At 42.5% G+C, this 22552-nt stretch overlaps 1 protein-coding gene across 1 annotated transcript in view; it reads left to right on the top strand.

Annotated features, from left to right (window-relative positions):
• The window catches only part of LOC122787918 (unconventional myosin-Vb-like), a gene marked incomplete at its 5' end in the record, with an annotated part of 1807467 nt that overhangs the window by 848258 nt on the left and 936657 nt on the right, over window positions 1-22552 (top strand). Inside the window, one exon of the mRNA XM_044054844.1 lies at window positions 9568-9804. Within this exon, the coding sequence (XP_043910779.1) occupies window positions 9568-9804 (237 nt within the window). The remainder of the gene's footprint in view (window positions 1-9567; window positions 9805-22552) is intronic.

Genomic DNA, 22552 nt, shown 5'->3' with positions numbered 1-22552 from the left:
GTGCTCTGCCAATATCTGGACAGTATACCAAACTCTTTAGATCTTGTATGTGCAGTGGTTCACATGTATGCTTCCCATACAGGATGTTGGGCATAAAGGTGATGTATGGAGCAGTTACCCAGAACTACTTTGCTGTCAGTCTGCATGCCATCATCACTCATCGGTCTGAGCACCCTTTGCTGTGCTGAATATCTAGCCATCAGTTAAGTGTCCCATTGGGGTTTGTTTTTCCTTTTTCCTTTTGGCTTTGTTTTCCTTTGATTACCTAGAGTTCATGTTATCCAAGAAGGGGCAATGTCACTGTGGGAGACATATTCCCTGTAATGATCGTTCTGAACAGAGTGTTTTTTTTGTTTACTTCTGCTTCCCATAACCATTCCTCCTGTAGTAGTTGTAAGGCATTTGTTCCTAAGACTGTTAGAAGGTGGTTGTCTTCCCTGGCCATCTAACTCAAGAACCAAAGAGTTAAACAGTTAGTCCAGGGCAGCATAGCAGAGTTGATTAACCCTGAGGTAATTTCCATTAAGCAAGAAGATGACCAAGAAATTGTGGCCAGATTCTTTGACTGTCCAGCTTCCAGCAGACGTCTCTCTCTTGGCAGGTGATAGCTCTGTAGGCCATCTGTTGAATTCAAATTACTTTGCCTTAACCTCACTGGAGGCCCGCATGTAGCCTTCCTTTTGCATGCCATCTGAAGCTTTGCAAGGGTCTGCTCCAGACATCAAGGGGGAACTATGGTTGATTATCTCAGAGAGTCCTAGAGGGATTGCACAGATTCTGGTATGGGAAGAGGTTCCGGGGTCTCTTACTGAATCCCATCAGGCTTCAAAATCTCTATTTTTCTTTAGGACTGATGTGTCTACCAAGAAAAACAGAAGACCAAACATTCTTCTCTACAAAGACCCTCAAGAGGAATGGCAGGCATTTACTCAGGGCCTGTTTAATGCTTTAATGGCCCTGAAACCTCCCAAGAGGTTTCTGCCACTATTTCCCCTTGGACTTCAATTCCTTTCAAAAGGCCTAGGAAACCTATTTCCTCAGATGTGTATTCAGAATCTGATGAAGGGTCCTTGTCTTACTCTTCCAGATGCCTTCTCCTTTGGCTCATGGCTTTGATGAAGAGTATTCCATTAGCCTGAAGTCTCCTTTGGAGTAGCTGTCTTTTGGGGATACAGTAGCTACAGTAATGCAATCTTTTAAGTGGGATTCTTCTCACATGTCTGATGTCCAGAAGAGATGTGAGCTGCTTCCGGTGGTCATTCCTAAAACATCTGCAGTATCTTCCTGTGTTGGCTGCTTTGTTAGACACCTTTATAGCTACCTCCAAGGCTCTTGATTCTTAGCCCCCTGTTCCAAAGTAACCTGGCAGGTTCTATAAAGTTCATGAGAATTGTCAGTTCTTATTTCAGTGTCCTTCTGCTGACCCTGTTGTGGTGTCATTCTCCTCTGACAAGCCTTATAAGCTTTTGCCTTTTTCCAAGCTTCTGCCTTCATTTAAGGATAATAGAGCACTGTTGAGGATTGGAAAGAAGGTCTATACTGCATATATTCTGGCTTTTAGGGCCATCAATTACTAGACCCACATGACCAGATATGCTCTGGCCTTGATTGCCCAGGCTTGTCAGGTTATTTCTGACCTCTATGGTGATTTTGAAAGAAAGTTTTCTGCTTTTTTTTTAGTTCTTGCTCTCAGGTGGCTCACCACTCTCAAGTGCAGCTATGATACTGCTGATGCCTCTTCCAGAGCTGCTGCCTTTGGGTCTGTCATGAGGCATTTACCCTTGTCTTTGTCTGCAGTCATTACATGAAGACATTAAGGCCAATTTGCTGGATGCTTCTTTGAATAATTAAAATCACTTTGGGACTGCTGCTGCTTCTATGTTTGTTTTTTCAATAAAAAGCTAAGGCTTTGCAGGATCTTAAACCTATTTTTGTGTCCCCTATCCCTCAATTTCAGAGGAAATATCTCACTAGGTCTGCTTTTGTTCACAGGCAGCCTCATCAGGCCACTAAAGGCAGGAAGGTGAGCTCCTCCTTCTAAGTCTTCTCAGGTTGCTGTGGTCTGGAATCCTCCTTTATCTGACAAACCTGATTCTCTTTGACATTTTTTCCTCCCCACCCTTGGCCAGGTTCCTGTGTCCCTTTGACTCTTCCTCTCTCTTCCTAACTGGAAACTCTAATTACCTCAGATTCTTGGGTTCTGTCCATCATCCATCAGGGTTAATGCATGGTGTGGAAGTCTATCCCTCTTTTTGCAGGGATTCCTCAACCTCCTGAAGAGCAGTTTCTCATTTCTCAGAGGTTCTTGGGTCTATTCAGGCTGTCCCTCCTTCCCAAGTAGGAAAAAGAATTTTACTCCAGAATATTCCTGGTTTCTCAAAAGGAGGGCACTTGGTGACTTATTCTGGGTCTCTTGTAGCTCAACACCTTTCTCAAGGTAGCTTCTTTTCAGATGTTTTCTCTTCAAACCCTGTTTTCTCAGTTGCTGTCCAAGGCTTTTCTGGTGTCCTCGGATCTGAAGGATGCTTACCTTAATATTCTTATTGACCACGCTTTATGGGAAGTTTGTGTTTCTTCCTCTCATTTTTAGTTCTCTGCTTTGCTGTTTGGCCTCTCTACTGCCCCAAGAGTATTCACAAAATGCCTAGCTCCTGCGAATGCCTTTGCAGGTTCCAAGGCATTCAGATGTTTTCTTATTTTGGCAAACTGTTGATTCATGCACCTTCTCCCGGTTGCCTATAACAGGCTCTGGAGTTCACCATATCTCTCCTTCAAAGTATGGGGTTCACTATCAACTTCCAAAAAGTCTGTCCTGCCTCTGGCTCTGGGTCGTGTATCTGGGAAGCAGAATTCAGGCAGTGCAAATGTTGGCCTCCCTTCCAGCTCCAGAGGTTTTGCTCTTGACAGCTTTCTTTCAGCCTCCTCTTCTCTGCCTGCCATTCCAGTCAGAGTTTCTTTGGGCCCTAGGATTCATGGCCTGTTCTGTCCCAATGCTGCATTTTGCCATATTGCACATGTGGAAGCTTCAGTGGTACCTCAAGTCAGTTTGGCTTTAGCATTGCCACCCTGTGGATTTCAGAGTACCTGTCCTTCCTTGTCTCAAGTGGAAATTTGAGTGGTGGATTCAGCAAGTTATCCTCAGCCCAGATCTGTGCTTTCAGCCTCTGGCTCCTCATCAAGATCTGCTTCATCAACACCTCAGACATGAGGTGGGGGCTTCCTGTGGTCACCTGAAATTTCAAGGTCTCTGCTCCCTCCATCATAAGTCAAACCATATCATCATCAAAGAGATTAGAGCTCTGATTTTGGCCCTTCAGTCTTTTCACCCCATCTTATCTCCAGGCCCCCTGAAAATGTACACAGTGATGTGGTATGTCAGCAAGCAGGGAGCACAAAGTCTTACCTTTTTTGCAGGCTGGCTGTTCTGGCCCGGGATCTCATTCTCCGTTATCAGTTAACTCTTTAGACATTTGTACATTCCTTCAGAGCACAATCAAGTGTCAGACTCCTCGAGCAGATCCAAAACACAGGCTCATGAATGGATGCTTCACATGGATGTGTTTCTGGACATAGTCCATTGGTGTTATATTCTTCAGGTAGATCTTTTTGCCTCCCCTCTCAACAGGAAGCTCCCTCTCTTCTGTTCAAGAATGCCATGGCATGGAAGATGGTTGTCCTTTTTTTTTCCTTGGAAGGGGATGTTTCCTTACGTTTCCCTCAACTTCCTCTACTTCCAGTAGTCCTGTAAAAGATTCAGTTGGACTCCCAAGAAATCTTGCTAGTGGCTCCATTTTGGCCAAGACAGCAGTGGTTCCCCCTATTAGTGTGTCTGGCCAGGGGCAATCACCACAAGTTTCCTCACTGATTGGACCTCCTCACACAAGATAAGAGGTCAATCATCCATCCTCACTTGTCTACTCTACAATTGACATTGTGGGTGATAGGGTTTTGATCCCTTTTGGGCACCTTTTTTCTAAGGACATGCTTAGGGTTTTACAGGAGGCAAGAAAACCTCCAAACAGAAAGTCTTGTATATCCAAATGCAAAAGATTTTTTTATCTGGTACCTTTCTCATAGCCAGGACCCTTTCTCATTGGGGCTTCCTCTGGTTCTCTCCTATTTGTGTGAGTTGCTCCAGTCTGGCTTGGCTTGTTCTTCTGCAAAGGCCATTTGTCTGCTATTTCTGCCTATCTGCCCTTGAATCCTCCTCCTGGTTTCTCTTTTTGAGATCAAACAGTTCTTTAAAGGTTTCCTGCATCTCAGGCCACCAAGAAAACTGTTCCTCCTCTTTGGAACCTTAATTTTGTTCTGGAAAAATTGACTTGTGCTCCTTTTGAGCCTGCAGTTTCAGCTTGTCTGCAACATTGTACCTGGAAGACTGTCTTATTGCTTGCTCTTACTTCTGCTCAGCGGGTTTCTGAGCTTTAGGTTGTTATGACCATTCCTCCTTTTTTTGTTTTTTCACAGAGACCGTGTCCCTTCATACGAAACTGTCTTTCGGCTTTTCCCGGTTAGGGGTCGCCACAGCGGAACTCCGGTCCGCTAATGATTGGCAGTAGATTTTTATGTGCTGGTTTGCCAGGCCTAACGCACAACCTTCAATGAAGGAACACCCATTCAAGCATGTCGACACACAGAAGACGCTCTGAGAATCGAACGTTTATGCCCAGCATTGTTAATGAGTTGTCCTTGAATCAGGCAGTACACCTCCCTTCCTTTTTTCCTTCTCCTTAAAGTCTACTAGTTAGAGGGTCCTGCACACCTTAGATTTGCGTAGAGAGCTTGGGTATTTGGATAAAACCAAGGCCTTTGATAAGTCTGACCAGCTTTTTGATTCTGTTCATCCCAGGACATTGTTTGGCTTTTTTTAAGCAAACCATCTCCTTCTGGATATCTAAGGCCATTTCCTTTTGTTGTTGTCATGGTGTTTTTCTACTTCTGTTAGATCCCATTCCACTAGTGCTGTTGCCTCTTCTGGTGCCTTCTTCAAGGGTTTGGACACCAATTCCCTCACTGAAGCTGCTACTTGGTCTTCGGTACATACTTTTACTAAACATTATAAATTGTATATTGTTACTAGCTCCAAAGCAGGTTTTGCTGGGACCATCGAGCATGCCTTTGTTGAGGGCTGTTCCCAGCCTTCTTCCTCCCACTTCTTTTCTTGAGCTTTTATACTCTTCTATGTGGTGAAGACTACTGCAACAGTGACATAGAAGGACATAGTACAGTTGTGTAAAATCTTACCATAACTGTAGAGGTCATTCTCTTCACTGTTGCAGTATTTGGTCCCTCCCTAACCCCCCCCCTTTTTGGGGGTGCTTTGATTTGTTTCCCCTCCTACCCGAGGGCTCCCCTCTTCTGTCTGCATTTTCTCCACCTGGTTGTGCATAGCATGCTTTGTCCTATGGAGACTGTTCTCTTCTAGGATAATTCAGTTCTGAATAACTGTGTCTATATGTCACCTTTATGCCCAACGTCCTGTACACTGAGCATGTGTGTGATGTGTGGTGCATACAAGATGTAAAGGTTTTGTTATATTGATCAGATGTTGGGTTATCCTTGGCAGGAGATCCCTATGATGAAGAATACTGCAACATTAGAGAGAGAGACTGTACTTTCTTCTTATCAGAAAGAACTCCTGATGTACTGTAGCCCTGTTCAGACTTTATGTTCATTATTCTTGGGATTGTTAGAATTTTTCAGTGTGTACACAGACTTGCAGTGATTTATTTTTTTTGCTGTGAAGCACGTCATCTCTGAAGCTTTCTTCCCATATAGGTAAAAGTCCCCACACCAGCCAGTTTTATTAAAAGGTCCCTGAAAGTTTACATATTTTAATTGTCTGTAATTGTCCATTAGTCAGTTTATCTGTTATGTTTGCTTTGTTACAATACTGTGCATACCCTTTAGTATGGACGTGTATTTTTCTAGTAGTGTGCATTGCAGTGGTGCTTGGGTTCAAGCACTTTAATACTCTTTAATCTGTTTTCAGCCAGAGTTTCTGATTATCTCTATGGGAAATGTTGAATGTTCTTCTAAGGTTAGAAACAAGTCTTCAGAAGACAATTTTCTCCAACCCTCCAGGAAAGTTTGCATTTGTTTTGTAAAAGATTCCTTTTTGTGCGTGATGTTATTTCTGTGTTAAAACCCAGGATGACAGGAGGCTTTTTGGAAAGGGATGAACTCTGGGAAATGTTCTTGGTCTATGTATACATCTTCACTGAGCACTGGATTCTTTTTTGTTTGCAGGCTGTACTAGAGCTATCCTCATTGGGTTCATGGACTCTGATCTGTCTTTCACCTCCCTTCTTTCTAAGACATGGTATTCATCCAAGACAGCTTAAGCTACTGCAGCAGTGATTTAAACAAACATGCCATAACATCAGATGTTCAACAAGATCACTGTTGCAGTAGCAGTATTCTCCCTCCATCCCCTTTGTTTGATGTATTTCTGTCAGGATGAGGGGATTTTTTTATAATTTTTATCAGTACCTGACAGGAATCTAGCTTCCCTATTCTAAGACAAGAACTTTCTGAACTTTTGCCACCCTAGCTTTTTTTATTTATATTGACAGCCTTCACATGAACAGTGGTTAGACCTTGTTTGAAGGTGCTTTAAAGGTTTTGGAAGCTACATAGTTTGTCCAAGTCTTGGCATGATGTGTCCCAGATAGCTTAAGCAACAGTGATTTATTCAACCAGCTACCAGTACAGTAAGTTTACTTTACACAACTGTGCTATTCTTCAAATAAAATAATTCAAGCCCATGTTACAAAGGCAGCATAGGCAGGTGGAGCGATTAATTGAGCAAATGGCATGGTCCCACACTATCCTGGAATAGACTTGTCAATGGTTATCCTTTTATATCTTCATCTTATCCTTTTTAGCCTGATGTTTAAGACTGAATAGTGAAGATTTTCCAAGATGGTTAGACTTTATGGAAAGTGGGTAATTTTCACTTTTCTGCAGGATTTTACTTGTGGTTCAGTATTAAAGTTATAGTAAGTATGCTGTCGCCCTGACAAAAGGTGTTCGTAACAGTCCAGCATATTTAAGTTTTGTGCCAGCTGAAACATTTAAAGGAAAACACCTTAGAACTAAAAAATCTTTTTTTGCAGTCTATCTTTGTTCCCTGACCTATCTTAACACCTCATAATCACTCTGGTTTATTAATCGTAACAACTGATTTACCCCTCACTCTATCTGCAACACAATATTATTGTAACTTAAGTTTGCCTAACTTAACTTTTTTCTGAGGGACACCTGTCTTGTGGCATGTTTTTTTTTTCTGTAATTTCCTGACATTCTAGTCATCTCCAGATTTGTTAAATTGCAGCAAAACACTAATTTGGCAAACCTGACTCTACGATATTGGCACGGTAAAATTATGTACTGAAAAGTATTTCTGTTCCACAGTCCATGCAGTGCAGCTAACAATATAACCAACTAAAAATGCACAAAGACTAGTGCCTCAAAGAGAAATTACTGATGTTAGGACAAGGAATAGAGAATTGCTTAATAGTTTTTGTTGAATTTGAGAACAGCACAATAAATTTAAAAATAATGTATTAGTTATATAACTAATGCAAGTAATATAAAATTTCCTAAAATATTCAGTAGCCACTCCCCTGAAAAAAATTGTTGCACGGCATGGACTGTGGGACAGAGATAATTTTTAGTACATTAAGTTACAGCAATATTGTGTTGTAGATATAGTAAGCAGTAAATCAATTGTTACTAGTAATAAAATAAACCAAAATAATCAAGCAATTTCTGCTATTTGGACCCAGAAAAAAATAATGAAACTATTTAAGTAAATAAGTAGATCTTCCTACTGCCGGCAGAGTGGAAGAGATTTATATTGTAAGTCGCTTCCTATCCATTATGAGCTGTTAATTGCACTTGATTCTGCAAGGGTGTCTCAGTGCAGTGACAATTTTAACACCTGCGCAGTAGTGGGGGGGGGGGGGGCGCTGTCAATTCCTCTTGGATTGCAAAAGAAAACCCTGAACTTAGGCCTGTAATTTAGCTGCTTTTCTGACTGTAGCTGAATAACTTCTAAGTATAGTTTAAAGCAAGCTCTGAGCCAAACATAAATGATAGTGATTAAAGACAGAAAAGCAGTTATTTTGCAGAAAGTATAGAAGATGACAGTGACTCACATAAATTCCATTATATATCAATGACATGGGAATTCACAGTTACTTCCTTATGTCTGGCATGAGTCATACAAAGCATTATGGGAAAGAGAAAGGGTTGAGAACAAGATCACACTGATACAGAGCCCCATTGGTAGCCATGTTGTGGAAAACAGGCTGAAATTACATAGCACTCGAGTGATTTTGAGGTGTTAAAATAGGTTAGGAAACAGTGTGTGAAAAAAAAAACAGATCTTTTCATTCTAGGGTGGAGTTTTCCTTTTTGAAAAAGGATGCCGAAATGGAGAACCTCTTGGATAAGTCAGACTAACTGCCTGCAGGATCCATGGCCTCACTAGAAGCAATCAAAGTAGATAGGTGGTTAACCTGCTAGTGTCAGGAGTTTGTCACAGTGCAGGTTTTTGATTGGTTCTTTACTGAAGGCCTGGTATTCTGCAGACTTATTGCAGTGCTCATATTCAACACAGCAATCATCAGTACCGTTTACAAAGGTAGGGAAAGTAGATTACAGTACAAGTGGAAATGTTGAAAGGCTTAGTACACATTGGTCTTAACAATTCGTGAGTGTAATTTAATACTGCTTGTGGTGTCCTTGGCCATGTGAGGCAGTGTGTGGTGAGAGATATCCAGAGACTTCAAAGCATAGCTCTCAACCTCTTAGCACAAAAAATCTGGACAAAACCAAAATTAATGGGGGGACAAAGTCCCAAAAATAGGGACATTTTTTAAATATTGCTCTAATAATTTTAGGAAGTTGCTTGAATAAAAAGTTTTACCACCATGCATTTTCTGAAGGATATGAAGTATGAAGTCTGAAACTCCAAATACCTGTCATTATTTAGTGAATTCAGTTCTCACTGATTTACCAGAAAAATCACATTTTTTTATGTGGAGCAGACAAAAAATATGAGGCAAAAATCTGGAGCAGTTGACAGGTATCCTTCAAAGCTGCTGTACTCATTTTTTTTATTTGTAGTAAATTGACTGTTCACTGATTTAACAAGATCACTTATTCTTTTCGAATACAGGTATAGCAATTTTAAAAATAAGCAGCCACTGATTTAACAATATCACTGCTATTCTTTTGGAATACAGGTATACTAATTTTAAAAATAAGCAGCCTACTGTACTCTTCCTATTGAGTTTATCCATAACAAAGACTGTGTATTAACTGTATCTTAGTTAATCTGGAATGAAAATAAATGTCAAATATACAAAAACTGGTAGAATGAAAAAGTAGCACACAATAAGATTTACATGTTGAATTAAAATATTTGACAAAGCTTTAAATCAGTTTGAGAGAATACTAATCAAAAGTTCAAAGTTCACCTTAGATGAGACTGAAATAATGTGTGGGAGAGAGGATGTGGAAGTTTTCATTTTTAAAATGTTTGTCTTTCCAAAAAAGGCAAAAGAAAAGAAGAATTTATTGGAAAAGCTGGCATCATTAAATGCATTATACTCAGCTGAAGTGGAAAAATTAAAGAATGAAGTAGAAAAAGAACGAGGACAGAAGACTGAGTCGTCCTGCATTATTTTGGCAAAGGAAGAGCTAAAGCAACTCCGTGGAGAGTTGGAGAAATCTCATGTGGAGCGCAGGAAAATAGAAGAAACATCTAGCCAAGAAACTGGAAACCTGAAAGAGGTAAGTTTGCATAGAGATAACTAAATATAATTTCTTTGGTTTCAATTTATAGGTCAAGGAATGGCTTAGGTTATGAATGGCAAAATGGTCAACAGAATGGGCTAGTAACCATGATTTAATTAGGATTTTATCAGTTATCACTGTCTTTTGAAATTGGAGACTCCACTCATCCCCTTCACTTATTCTCGTGATTCATTTTTGTTTAGGGTGATATTTCACACTGTTGTATGAGCAATGAATTGACAGTTTTGTTGAAATTATTTATATTGTATTATATTGTAGTTATGTATAAAATTTGAGATGAGGATGTTAAATGTTAATATCTTCAGACCAATTATTTGAGCTTTTTAAAGTATATGATGGATATAGAGTTGCCACCGCTGGGGTCTTTCTAGTTGTATATGTTTTGTGAGGTAAATCCCAGAGAGACTGTATTTAATCATTGGCCTAATCATTGCTAAATATAATGGTCCAATGACCTGTATGGATTTAGAAGATATCCACTTTGTGATTAGATGTTCATCGTGTTTCACTGTTGCAGTCATAACTGTAGGGTACTCCTGCCGGCAGGCAGCCCAAGGTCGGCCAGAATATCAAAGTCTGGGTCCGGCGTCGGCTGTTTCAGCAAGTACCCTGATGTCAGAACGCATGGGTATAAAGCTGACAGCCAACGCCATCTTCTCCAGTCTTTCTTGCCATGCGGTGCAAAGCAGTTCGCTAGTTGTTGGTTGGCGTTTTCAAGACAACGTGGTGTGATTGTCGTCGGTCCGAAGTTTTCTACTTCTCTTCTCAAAGCTAAGTACCCCGTTGGGGAAACCTTTTTCTTGCTCCTCCGATGTCAGAAAAAGTTAATAATTGTGTATCGTGTGGAAAACAAATACCTCATAAAGATTTCCACTCTTACTGTCTACCTTGCTTGGGCCCTGACCACGACGTTTCTTGCTTTCGGTTCTGTGCCAGGTTTAATTCTCGCACTATCAAGCGTAGGTACGATTGGGCCTTGAATTACTTCGGTAGACGATTTAATTATAGAATGTCGTCGGATACTTTACCGACTACCGGAATACAGAAGAAACGCAAAGACAAGGACAGGCCTCCGAGGTCCAAACAGGATACTTTGCAGCCGGAGCCAGCTTCGGGTTCGGCAGTCATCAGTGAGGCGCTTTTGCAGCCCCTGTCGTCCGCCACTTCAGAACCGATGGCCGACACGGACTCCCATGGGGAGCCATCTAGGCCTAGTAATTTGTCTGCTGCAGGACCTTCGGACGTCGCTCCTTCAGATGGGTCCGGAACCGCTGTGCAGGTATCGGCTTCTGAGGGGGTCTTCAGGCCTTCACACATTACTATTTCCACAAAGACAAAGGCTAAGTCAAAGACTCCTGTTAAACCCAGACTTTCTGCTTAAGCTTCTTCGGATTCAGCTCCTAAGACTCAGAAGCAATTACTACGGATGGCTGAGGATTTATTAACTATGATTAGGGGCTCTCACCCTCCTCCTGAGAAAAGGCCTAGACAGGATATTCCTTATGATTCCTCTGATCAGGCTTCTGTATCTAATGTTTCTTCCTCTGATCAGGATTACTCTCTTCCTCCTTATGAGGATTCGGATGCAGAGGATTCTGTTCCCTCTGCCTCTCCCCCTGAAGATTTCTCTTTTGGGGAAACCTTGCATGAGATGAGGGAGCATTTTCATTGGGAAGGTCAGGATTATTCTGCTTCCAAAAAGAGACTCAGGGAATTTCTTCTTCTCCCTCAGCACAGGCCTTTAGCTATTCCTCCTGTACTTGACATTGTGGATGATGCCTTCTCTGAAGCTAACTTGAATACTGATTCCATGCCGCCTGCTCCTTCTAAGCCTGATAGATTTTACAGGGTCCCTGATTCCCATCAATTCTTATTCAAGAACCCTTCTGCTGATCGTGAAACTATTTTGCATGGTTCCAAGGCTGCTAAGGCCGCCTCCTCTAAGAATCCTATCCCCTCTGAAAAGGATTCTCGTGCCTTGGACAGGTGGGGCAAAAAGGTTTATACTTCTGCTACCCTTTCTATTAGAGCTTTAAATTGCCAGTTTCACATGTTTAAGTATCAACAGTTTCTTTTATCTGTTTTAAAACAAAGGATTTCTACCTTTCCTGCATGTGCTGAGGACAAGGAATTACAGGATGTGTTGCATGCAACTGAACAAGTTAGCAAACATAGTTTACATTGTGGTTTTGATGCCTTAGAGACTTCTTGCAGGGTGGCTGCCTCTGGTACTGTTATCAGGAGACATGCTTGGCTTTGTGAGCAGAATTTACCTGAACAAGTTAAGGCAAAATTGCTAGATGCCCCTGTTCAGCATGATGTCTTATTTGGGTCTAAGGCTAAGGAGGTTATTAAAAAGATGGAAGAAAAAGCGAAGTCTATGCAGACTGTAAAAGATTTTTTGCAAGTACAACCTCCTAGATTTTCCAGAAATTGGCCCTCCAAAAATTGGTCTTTTCCCACCTCTGACAGGCCTCAAAGGGGAAGATATAGACACTCCAGAGGTCGGGCGCAGGCTCAGGCCTCTTGCAGATCTAGACAGTGGACTGCTTCTTCACCTAGAAGGGGAGAAGACAGATCTCAAACCCAAAGAAAGCAGACTCAATGACTCCCTCTGTTGGGCTTCAGGTCCTCCTTCCCTGGATGCCCCTCTCGGAGGAAAACTTTCTCTTTTTTACCAAAATTGGACTCGCATTACCCAGGACAAATGGGTGTTAGACGTGATTTTGAAAGGCTACAGATTCCACTTTTACACTCTGCCAAGGCCTTCCGGCTGGCCAGATCTGCCAAAACATCAATGGACAGAGGCCTTAAATCAAGTGGACGCTTTATTAGCCTTAAGAGCCATAGAACCTGTTCCACCTCTAGAGGTGGGGAAAGGTTTTACCGAGACTTTTCTGGTCCCAAGAAAACAAAACTCCTGGAGACCTATTCTGGACCTCTCAATATTAAACACCTTTTTGGAAATTCCAAAATTCAAGATGCTTACACTTCAACAACTTCTTCCAATGCTCTCACAAGATGCTTGGATGGTAACATTGGACTTAAAAGAGGCTTACTTACACGTCCCCATACGGCATCATTGCAGAAAGTACCTCAGATTCAAGGCAGGCTCGAGACACTTCCAATTCTCTGTACTGCCATTTGGCTTATCTACTGCGCCCAGAGTTTTTACCTAATGCCTGGCTCCAGTAGTAGCTTACTGTAGACTTCAGGGGATTCAGATTTACCCCTATCTGGATGACTGTCTAATTCAGGCAGACAGCAAAGACCTTTTACTTCAACACCTGCATTTCGTTCAACGTCTTCTCCTACTACTGGAATTCTCAGTGAACACAAAAAAAGTCACATTTGATTCCTTCTCATCGAATGACCTTCTTGGGAGCTCTTTTGGACTCTTCTAAAGCCAGGACCTCTGCTAATTTGAACAGACAATACCACAGTCATGTGGTACATAAACAAGCAAGGGGGCTCTCACTCTTACCCCCTTTGCAGACTTGCCATGACTATATGGGACACAGCTCTAAATTTGAATCTGGTTCTTCAGGCACAGTTCATTCCAGGAAATCAGAATCTCTTAGCAGACAGCTTAAGCAGAAACATTTTGGACCCCCACAAATGGATGTTGGATCCCAACTTATTCAGCAAGATAACTGCAGTTTGGGGCTGTCCTCAGATAGATCTATTTGCATCCCATCTCAACCATCAGTTGCCTCTTTTGCACCAGGTCCTTCCACAAGACAGCTTGGAAAGTGGATGCCCTGTCCTTCAGCTGGAGGAATCTTTCGGGATATGCCTTCCCTCCTCTTCCTCTTCTGCCTCGGGTATTGCTAAAGATAAAGCTGGACAAACCCAGACTGATCATTTTGATAGCTCCAAATTGGCCTTGTCAGTTTTGGTACCCTACTCTACTGCACCTTTGCTCGGAACCTCCTTGGAGTCTTCCTCTGACCCACTCTCTACTGTCCCAGCATCAGGGTCAGGTATTTCACTCTCAAATCAAGACTCTCTGCCTGGCAGCTTGGCTCATCAAAGGCAATTGATTCCTTCTTCTCTTCCTACACAAGTTTTGGATATTCTTTTGGAAGCCAGGCGTCCTAGTACAAGGAAATCTTATGCTTCTAAATGGAAAAGATTTTGTATTTGGATGCAGGATCGTGGCTCTGATCCTTCTATACCTGATATTCCCTCTATTTTACTTTATCTCTCAGATCTTTTGATTAAAGGTCTTTCCTTTTCTTCCATTAAAATTCATGCTTCTGCTATTTTGGCTCATTTCAATTGTGATCCTCCCATTTTTTCCCACCAGCTGGTTAGACAATTTCTGAGAGGAGCTATGAATTTAAGACCTCCTAGATCTCCTCCTGTCCCTCCTTGGGATCTCAACTATGTCTTGGAAAAGCTTACTTTACCTCCTTTTGAGCCTGCTGCCTCTGCGGATATTAAGTTCTTATCCTGGAAGACAGCTATCTTGTTGGCCTTGACTTCTGCCAGAAGGGTGTCTGAGGTACAAGCCCTCATGGCCGTGGAACCATACCTCATCTTCCATCAGGTTTCCTTGAGGACCAATCCTACTTTTATGCCTAAGGTAGATGTTCTTCATTCCACATTGCTGCAGTCCTAACCATTGGGTAGTCCGCTGTCCCAGTCGGCCCGAATACCAAAGTATATGGCTGACGTCGGTCAAGGCGCATTAGTCTGACGTCAGGGTACTAATGCGCATGACCGACATCATATCCTCAGTCTTTTTTGCCGCATGGTCCGATGCAGAAGCAGTTTTGCGAGTGCAGGTTGGCGTTCTGAAATTTTCTGAAGTCGGAGTTTCAGACCGAATCAAAGTTGGCTAAGTACCCCGTTGGGGAATATTTTGGTTTTTTCTTGCCTCAGTATTTAACCGGATGTCAGAAAAAGTGAATAACTGTATTTCTTGTGGGAAACAGATACCTCATAGGGATTACCATACCTTGTGTATACCTTGTTTAGGGCCTGAGCACGACGTTGTTGGATGCTGCTCTTGTGCTAGATTTAACAAACGCACTATTAAGAGAAGGTTAGACTGTGCCAGGTTAGTTTTTGGGAAGCGTTGTAATTATAAAATGCCGTCGGATGCTCCGACGCCCGCTTCGCCCAAAAAGCGCAAGGACAAAGCAGCAAAGCCTAGAGGAAGAACCGACAGTCCCGGGCGTCGGTTCTTTAGAAGGCTCAGTGGAGCCGGAGGTTCTGCCAGGAGTTTCTTTGGAGTCTCAGGGAGAGACTTTACTGTTACAGGATGTGTCCTCTCAGGAGGTAGGCCAGGCTGAAGGGGCTTCTCAGGTGGCTGTTCTTCCCTCTTCCTAAGGTGGTTAGAGCCTCCCTTCTGTTTCCAAGGCTTCTTAGAGAGGGAGGCCAGGTTTAACTTCAGTGGGCGTTTCTCCTAGCTCTTCAGGATCTTTGCCTAAGAAACATATGCTTAAAATGGCAGAGGATTTGATTACTATGATTAGAGGTTCTATGCCCCCTCCTGATAAGAGGCCTAGGGTGGAACCTGAGTTTGAGAGTTTTGAGCAGTGTTCGGAGGCTTCTGAGTCTTCGGCTGAAGACTTGCAGGAGTATCCTCCTTATTCTGATTCTGATGTGGATGATTCTACTCCTTCAGCTTCTCCTCCTGAGGATTTTTCATTTTCAGAGACTCTGCATTCCATGAGGGAGCATTTTAAATGGGAAGGTCAAGATTTCTCTGATTCCAGGAAGAGGCTTAGGGAATTCTTGTTTTACCCCAGCATAGGCCTTTAGCTATACCTCCTGTTCTGAATGTGGTGGAAGATGTTTTGCAGAGGCTTCCTGAACCCTGATTCTTTGCCTCCTGCCCCAGTTAAACCGGATAGGTACTATAGGGTGCCTGAAGCTCATAAGTATCTTTTAAGAGTCCTAGGGCAGACCCGAAACTGTCTCTCAGGGGCCTAAAGGTGTTAAGGCTTCTGTTGTTAAAAATCCTGTTCCTCCTGATAAAGAGGCAAGGGCTTTGGATAGATGGGGAAAGAAAGTGTATACTTCTTCCACTTTAGCCATGAGGGCGTTGAATTGCCAGTTTCACATGTTAAAATATCAAAATTATCTCCTTTCACAATTGAAGTCTAAGGTGGATGCTCTGGCGGAAGGTATTGAGTGTAAAGAGTTGCAGGATTTAGTTCATGTGTCTGAACAGGTGGGTAAGCATTCCTTGCAATGTGGTTTTGATGCTGTGCAGGCCTCCTCGAGGGTGGCTGCCACTGGTTCTGTTCTTCGTAGGCACGCCTGGTTGAGGGATCAGAATTTAGCTGAGCATGTTAAGACACGGATTTTGGATGCTCCTTTACAGTCTGACGTCTTGTTTGGTTCGCCTGTGGAAGCAGTTTTAAAGAAAATGGAGGACAAGGCTAAGTCTATGCAAACTGTTAAAGATTTTTGCAGGTGCAGCCTCCAAGTTTAGTAGAAATTGGCCTACTAAGGGATGGACATATCCTGCTTATGATTCCCAGTCTAGGGGTAGGTCTAGGCGTGGTAGGGGCAGAGCTCAAGGTTCTTTTAGGCCTAGAACAGGGAGTTCACCTGCTCAGACTTCTGGTGAGGGCAGGGGTCAGTCCTTTCGTAAACAGACCCAATGACCTGCCTTTTCAGCTGCCAGCACGTTCTCGCCTGGCAGCACCTTTGGGAGGAAGGTTGGCTCTTTTCAAAGAAAATTGGGATTTAATTACCCAAGACAGATGGGTTTTGGATATCATTCACCACGGTTACAGGTTTTATTTCCATACCTTGCCTCCTTTCAAAGGCATGCCAGACATTCCTCCTCTACAAAGAAAAGAGGCTCACAAGCAAATTTCTCTGTTACTCCAAATAGGGGCCATTCAGCCAGTTCCTGTGCCAGAAAGGGGCCTAGGATTTTATTCTCGCCTGTTCCTAGTACCAAAGAAGGGGAACACATGGAGACCAATTTTGGATTTATCTATCCTCAACACTTATCTGGACATTCCCAAGTTCAAAATGTTGACGTTACAACAGCTTTTACCTCTGCTGGGCAAAGATCACTGGATGGTAACTTTAGATCTCAAGGAGGCTTACCTTCATGTGCCTATCAGACTAAGTTGCAGGAAGTATCAGCGTTCGAGCTGGAAATTCCCATTATCAGTTCTCTGCATTGCCCTTTGGCTTATCTACTGCCCAGAGTATTCACAAAGGTTCTGGCTCCAGTGATAGCTTACTTCAGGCTAAAAGGAATTCAAATCTATCCTTACTTGGACGACTGCCTGATTCTGGCTCAAGAAAAAGAAGACCTTTACAGCATTTGGAATATGTGATAGCAGTGCTAAGATGCCTAGGGTATTCTGTGAACGAAATAAAGTCCAGTCTAGTACCCTCTCAAGACATGTGCTTTCTGGGTGTGAGACTGAATACAGCAGCCCAGATGGCCTTTTAACCCCGGACAAACAAAAGAATCTTTCCATTTACTTCCATCAACTATCTCTTCAGTCCGGGCTGACTGCAAGGACAGTCCTTCAAGCCTTAGGGTTCATGGCATCTTGTATTCTGGTGCTTCCCAATGCCAAACTGCATATGAGGAAGCTGCAATGGTATCTCAAAATGTATGGACACAGCACTGCCAGGATTTGGACACTGTCATTCAAATAATACCTTGCATTCAACAGGAATTTTTGTGGTGGGCTCAGGAATGTCACCTAAACAAGGGACTCTCTGTGACCCGGCCAGAGGCGAGTCAGATTCTAACGACAGATGCCTCAGACATTGCTTGGGGAGCTCATCTAAATGGAAAGTGGATACAAGACAAGTGGCCTGCCAGACTACAGCATCTACATATCAACATGAAGGAGATGTTAGCAGTCCAGTTTGCATTAATGGCTTTCAAGGAGTTACTTCTTCCAGGGCAGGTGTTGATTCTAACAGACAACACAACTGTCATGTGGTACATCAACAAACAAGGGGGAACACATTCTTACCCGTTGTGCAGGCAAGCAATGATTTTATGGGAGACTGCGCTCAGCTTGCAACTAACTCTTCAGGCAAGGTTTCTGCCGGGAGCACAGAACTCCTTAGCAGATGTGTTAAGCAGACAAATCATGGATCCCCACGCGTGGAAACTGGATCTTCATGTATTTCGGAAATTGACAGTGTCATGGGGAACTCCAGACATAGATCTGTTCGCTTCTCCACTAAACCACCAGCTGCCAAAGTTTTGCACAAAGAGGTTTCATCACACAGCTTGGAAAGTGGATGCTCTTTCTTTCAGTTGGAGAAATCTTCATGTGTATGCCTTTCCACCTCTGCCTCTTCTCCCAAAGGTGCTCCTAAAGGTCAGACAAGACAAGCCAAGGATGATTTTAGTAGCTCCAGATTGCCTCGGCAACACTGGTACCCATTACTGAGGAGTCTGGTAAGGAAGCCTCCATGGCCTTTACCTTTGATTCCACACCTGTTGTCTCAGAGGGACGGTCACCTGCTCAATGTCAAGCTTCACTCTCTTCATCTAACAGCCTGGCATATTCTGTTTTGAAACACAGCAGGTCTCAACTTCCTCAACAAGTTTTAAATGTGATTATGGAAGCCAGAAGACCTAGTACAAGGAAAGTGTACGCAGAAAAATGGAAGAGATTTTTATTTTGGAGTGCAGCAAAGAATTTGGAGATTTCTGAGCCTAATTTGAGTGTGGCTCTTCAATATCTTACTGAGTTATTGGACAAAGGTTTGTCTTTCTCTTCCATTAAGATTCATGCTGCAGCAATTTCAGCTCACTATGATTGTGACCCACCATTGTTTTCATCCTTTGTTCAAGCAATTTCTTAGAGGGCAAAGAATATAAGACCCCCGAGAGCTCCTACTCCTGCTTGGGATCTCAATTTTGTGTTGGAGAAACTTACTCTACAACCTTTTGAGCCTGCGGCTACTGCTGAATTGAAATACTTGTCATGGAAGACTGCTTTTTTGTTGGCCATTACTTCTGCAAGAAGGGTTTCTGAATTGCAGGCCCTTATGGCGGTAGAGCCTTTTTTGATTTTACATAAGGATAGGGTATCATTACGTACTAATCCTTCTTTTATGCCTAAGGTGGTTTCTAGTGTGGCTTTAAACCAAACTATTCATTTGCCTACTTTCTATGCAGATCCCCAAAATAAGGGGGAAAAGATTTTGCACACTTTAGATGTACACAGGCAGTTGCGTTATTAAAGCAGGACCAAGGATTTTAGGCAGTCTCAGCAGTTGTTTGTTTCTTTTGCTTTGAGTTCTCAGGGCAAGCCTGTGTCAAAACAAACTATTTCTAAGTGGATTGGGTTTTGCATTGCATTTTGTTATTCCCATCATGGCAAGGAGATTCCAGCTGGGATTAGGCCTCATTCCACTAGGGCTACTGCCACTTCAACAGCATTTCTAAGGGGGGTGGCAACTAAGGATATTTTGGAGGCAGCTACTTGGAGTTCAGTGCATACTTTCTCTAAGCATTACCACCTTCCTCTCTACTCTAAATCTAGGGCTGGTTTTGCCACAGCTATTTTGCAAGGCATGTTGACAGCTCCTGCTTCCTTATGATTTGCCAGCCTCCCTTACCTCTGCTTTGGGATTCTACCCAATGGTTAGGACTGCAGCAATGTGGAATGAAGAACATAGTACAGTTTTGTACCTACCATAAATGTAGATGTTCGAGGATCCACATTGCTGCAGTCCATTACCTCCCTCCTTCCCCTCTGTGTTTAGGGGTGGTTGTGTGGGTGAGGTTATACTCTTGTAATTTTGTATATATTGTACATATTTTTGGTGCAGGAGTGTTTGGTGTTTTTGGTTTTGGCCTTGTCTTTTTAGGGTCTTCTGACATCTGGGGCAAGAAAAGACTGAGGATATGACGTCGGTCATGCGCATTAGTACCCTGACGTCCTGACGTCAGACTAATGCGCCTTGACCGACGTCAGCCATATACTTTGGTATTCGGGCCGACTGGGACAGCGGACTACCCAATGGTTAGGACTGCAGCAATGTGGATCCTCGAACATCTACATTTATGGTAGGTACAAAACTGTACTTTTCTAGAGTGGCTCTAAATCAGACTATTCACCTTCCTACCTTTTTTCCAAAACCCCAAAATAAGGGGGAAAGGATTTTGCATTCATTGGACGTACACAGGCAACTATGTTTTTACCTGGACAAGACTAAAAGTTTCAGAAAATCAGATCAATTGCTTATCTCATTTTCTTCCAGTTCTCTAGGTAAAGCTATTTCTAAGCAAACTATTTCCAAATGGATTGCTCATGGAATAAGATATTGTTACTCTCTTTATGGAAAACTGATTCCAGGTACCGTCAGGACTCATTCTACTAGAGCAGCTGCCACTTCAGCAGCCTTTCTCAGAGGAGTTCCTACCAAGGACATTCTGGAGGCTGCCACTTGGACCTCTGTGCATACTTTTTCCAAGCACTATAACCTCCCTTTGTACTCTAAGTCTAGGGCAGGCTTTGCCTTTGCTGTCTTGCAGGGTCTTCTAGCTGCTCCTTCTTCTTCATAACCTCCTCCCGTGTTCTCTGCTTTGGGATTCTACCCTACAGTTATGACTGCAACAGTGAAACATGATGAACATAGTACAGTTGTGTATACCTACCATAAATGTAGATGTTAGAGTGTCTTCACTGTTGCAGTCGGTGTTTCCCTCCCTCCAGACCCCTCTTGTTTCTTTTTGCTTACTGTGTTTCCTTTTCCACTACCTTTCTGGTGTATTTGTGTTTCCCTTGGGACACCTTTTGGTTTTATGGGGGCTTCTGATATCAGGGGCAAGAAAGGCTGGAGAAGATGGCATCGGCTGTCAGCTTTATACCCATGCGTTCTGACGTCAGGGTACTTGCTGAAACAGCTGACGCCGGACCCAGACTTTGATATTCTGGCCGACCTTGGGCTGCCTGCCGGCAGGAGTAACCTACAGTTATGACTGCAACAGTGAAGACACTCGAACATCTACATTTATGGTAGGTATACACAACTGTACTTTACAGTATGTTAAAGGACGACTTGACTACTCTCATCATGTGATAATCAAAGGAGAAGGAGTTATCAACCCAAGTATGAAGGTCTTTTACCAAATTTCTCATTCCGAAGTGGGGTATAGTCTGTGTTATGTTGGAGGTGGGAGATGGTTTAGCAAATATTACTGTATAGCTTTTTAGCTTTTAATTTGTCATTTTTAGCACACCAGGTGTTTGTAAGTATAAGTTCTTGTTGTAGGGCTTAAATGAGAGAGGATAATTTGATAGTGACTCCAATTCTGTAGTCATGTGAAACTGGTTAGCCAGATGTCTTTGTTTGTGGTCTGGAGATTAGACATGTAAATGTCAAAAAGGGGTCTCAACACAAAGTACTGTTTATCTTCATACCCTTTGATGTGGCAACTGGTACCCACACTGTATGGGTTCTGTCATTGAGCCAATTTGCTATCCATCTTATTACATAGGGATCTTTGTGTAATGCATTTAACTTGCCAGCTATGCTTTCAAGGGTTGTGGTGTCAAAGGTCTTTGCCAGGTTGAGATATGCTGTATGTACAGCATGGCCACTGAAAATAACTTGTTACTCTTACAAAGTAGTTAACCAGATTCATTAGACAGGATCTACCCTTAGTCAGGCTGCTGCAGGTCTAGCCTGATGAGATTTTTAATACCTTAATCAGGTGAGTTTCAATATGCTCCATGGCTTTGCTTATGATACTCTTTAGGCTGATGGTGCTGTAACTTTAGGGGTCACTGGTGGGACCACCCTTGTGAAGTGGCATCACCACTGCTTTCTTCAAAAGTCCAGGAGCAAAGCTAGTGGCTAAACTCTTGTTAAATGATTTAAGGAGGGTCTCTGCCAAGGATTGCTTAGTGCATTCTATTAAACAGTCCAGGTAAATTAATAGGTCCCATGGAAAAAGTATTTTGAGTCTTTGAGAGGACCCTTGAGTACATTATCTTTGGGAATGATGGGGAAGCTAAGGTCATCTGGGATAGGTGGGATATGAATAGTCATTTCTTGGGTGAAGTTGGAACTGAATTTGTTAGCTAGTATGTTGACAATTTCTACTGTGGCAGAGTAAGTGATACCATCTTGAATAATTTTTGAGCAATACTGTGTGTTATTTCCTAGTTTCTTAAAATAAAGACTTGTAGTTGTCCTTAGTTTTTAGTGCTAACCTCAATTCTTGAACTACCTTAGTTGTCATATTTAATCTGATGATGTTAATCTTCATTCCCTTCATCAGTGATGGGATGTTGGTTCCATCCTCTGAACTGAGCCGGCCTTATATCAAGCTCATGCCAGTCAAAAACTCTTGAGCTAAGCTTTTACCCATAGTACCCTTCTCCTTGTTACATCAGATCTCATGTGCCATATTACTATAAAGCCGTGTTCAAGCTAGCTGTCAAGCTAAGTTCAACTTTTTTGACTATTTGACAGTCATTTGTATTTTGAGTGTACTACTCTTTCTCTCTACTTTTTACATTTTTGTACATTTCGTGATCTATCACTAACCCTTTCATCCTTTTACCTTTTGGTAGTTTTGGTACCATTGGTGGTACAGCCTTTCTCCCTACCCTATTTCTTAAATACTATCGCTGGTATTTCTTTCTTCCTTCCTTTCTCTTTATTTAAAAAAAAAAATTCTCTTCTCTTTTTTTCTCTTATAACCTGCGAGTGTCTGGATGTATTATTATGTCTGACAAAGTTAGGTCTGGTTTTAAGC

This window comes from Protopterus annectens, chromosome 13.part0 (genome assembly GCF_019279795.1).
Source record: "Protopterus annectens isolate FY-2018-M chromosome 13.part0, PAN1.0, whole genome shotgun sequence".
NCBI lineage: Eukaryota > Metazoa > Chordata > Ceratodontiformes > Protopteridae > Protopterus > Protopterus annectens.
This window is presented reverse-complemented; position numbering and strand designations above follow the sequence as displayed.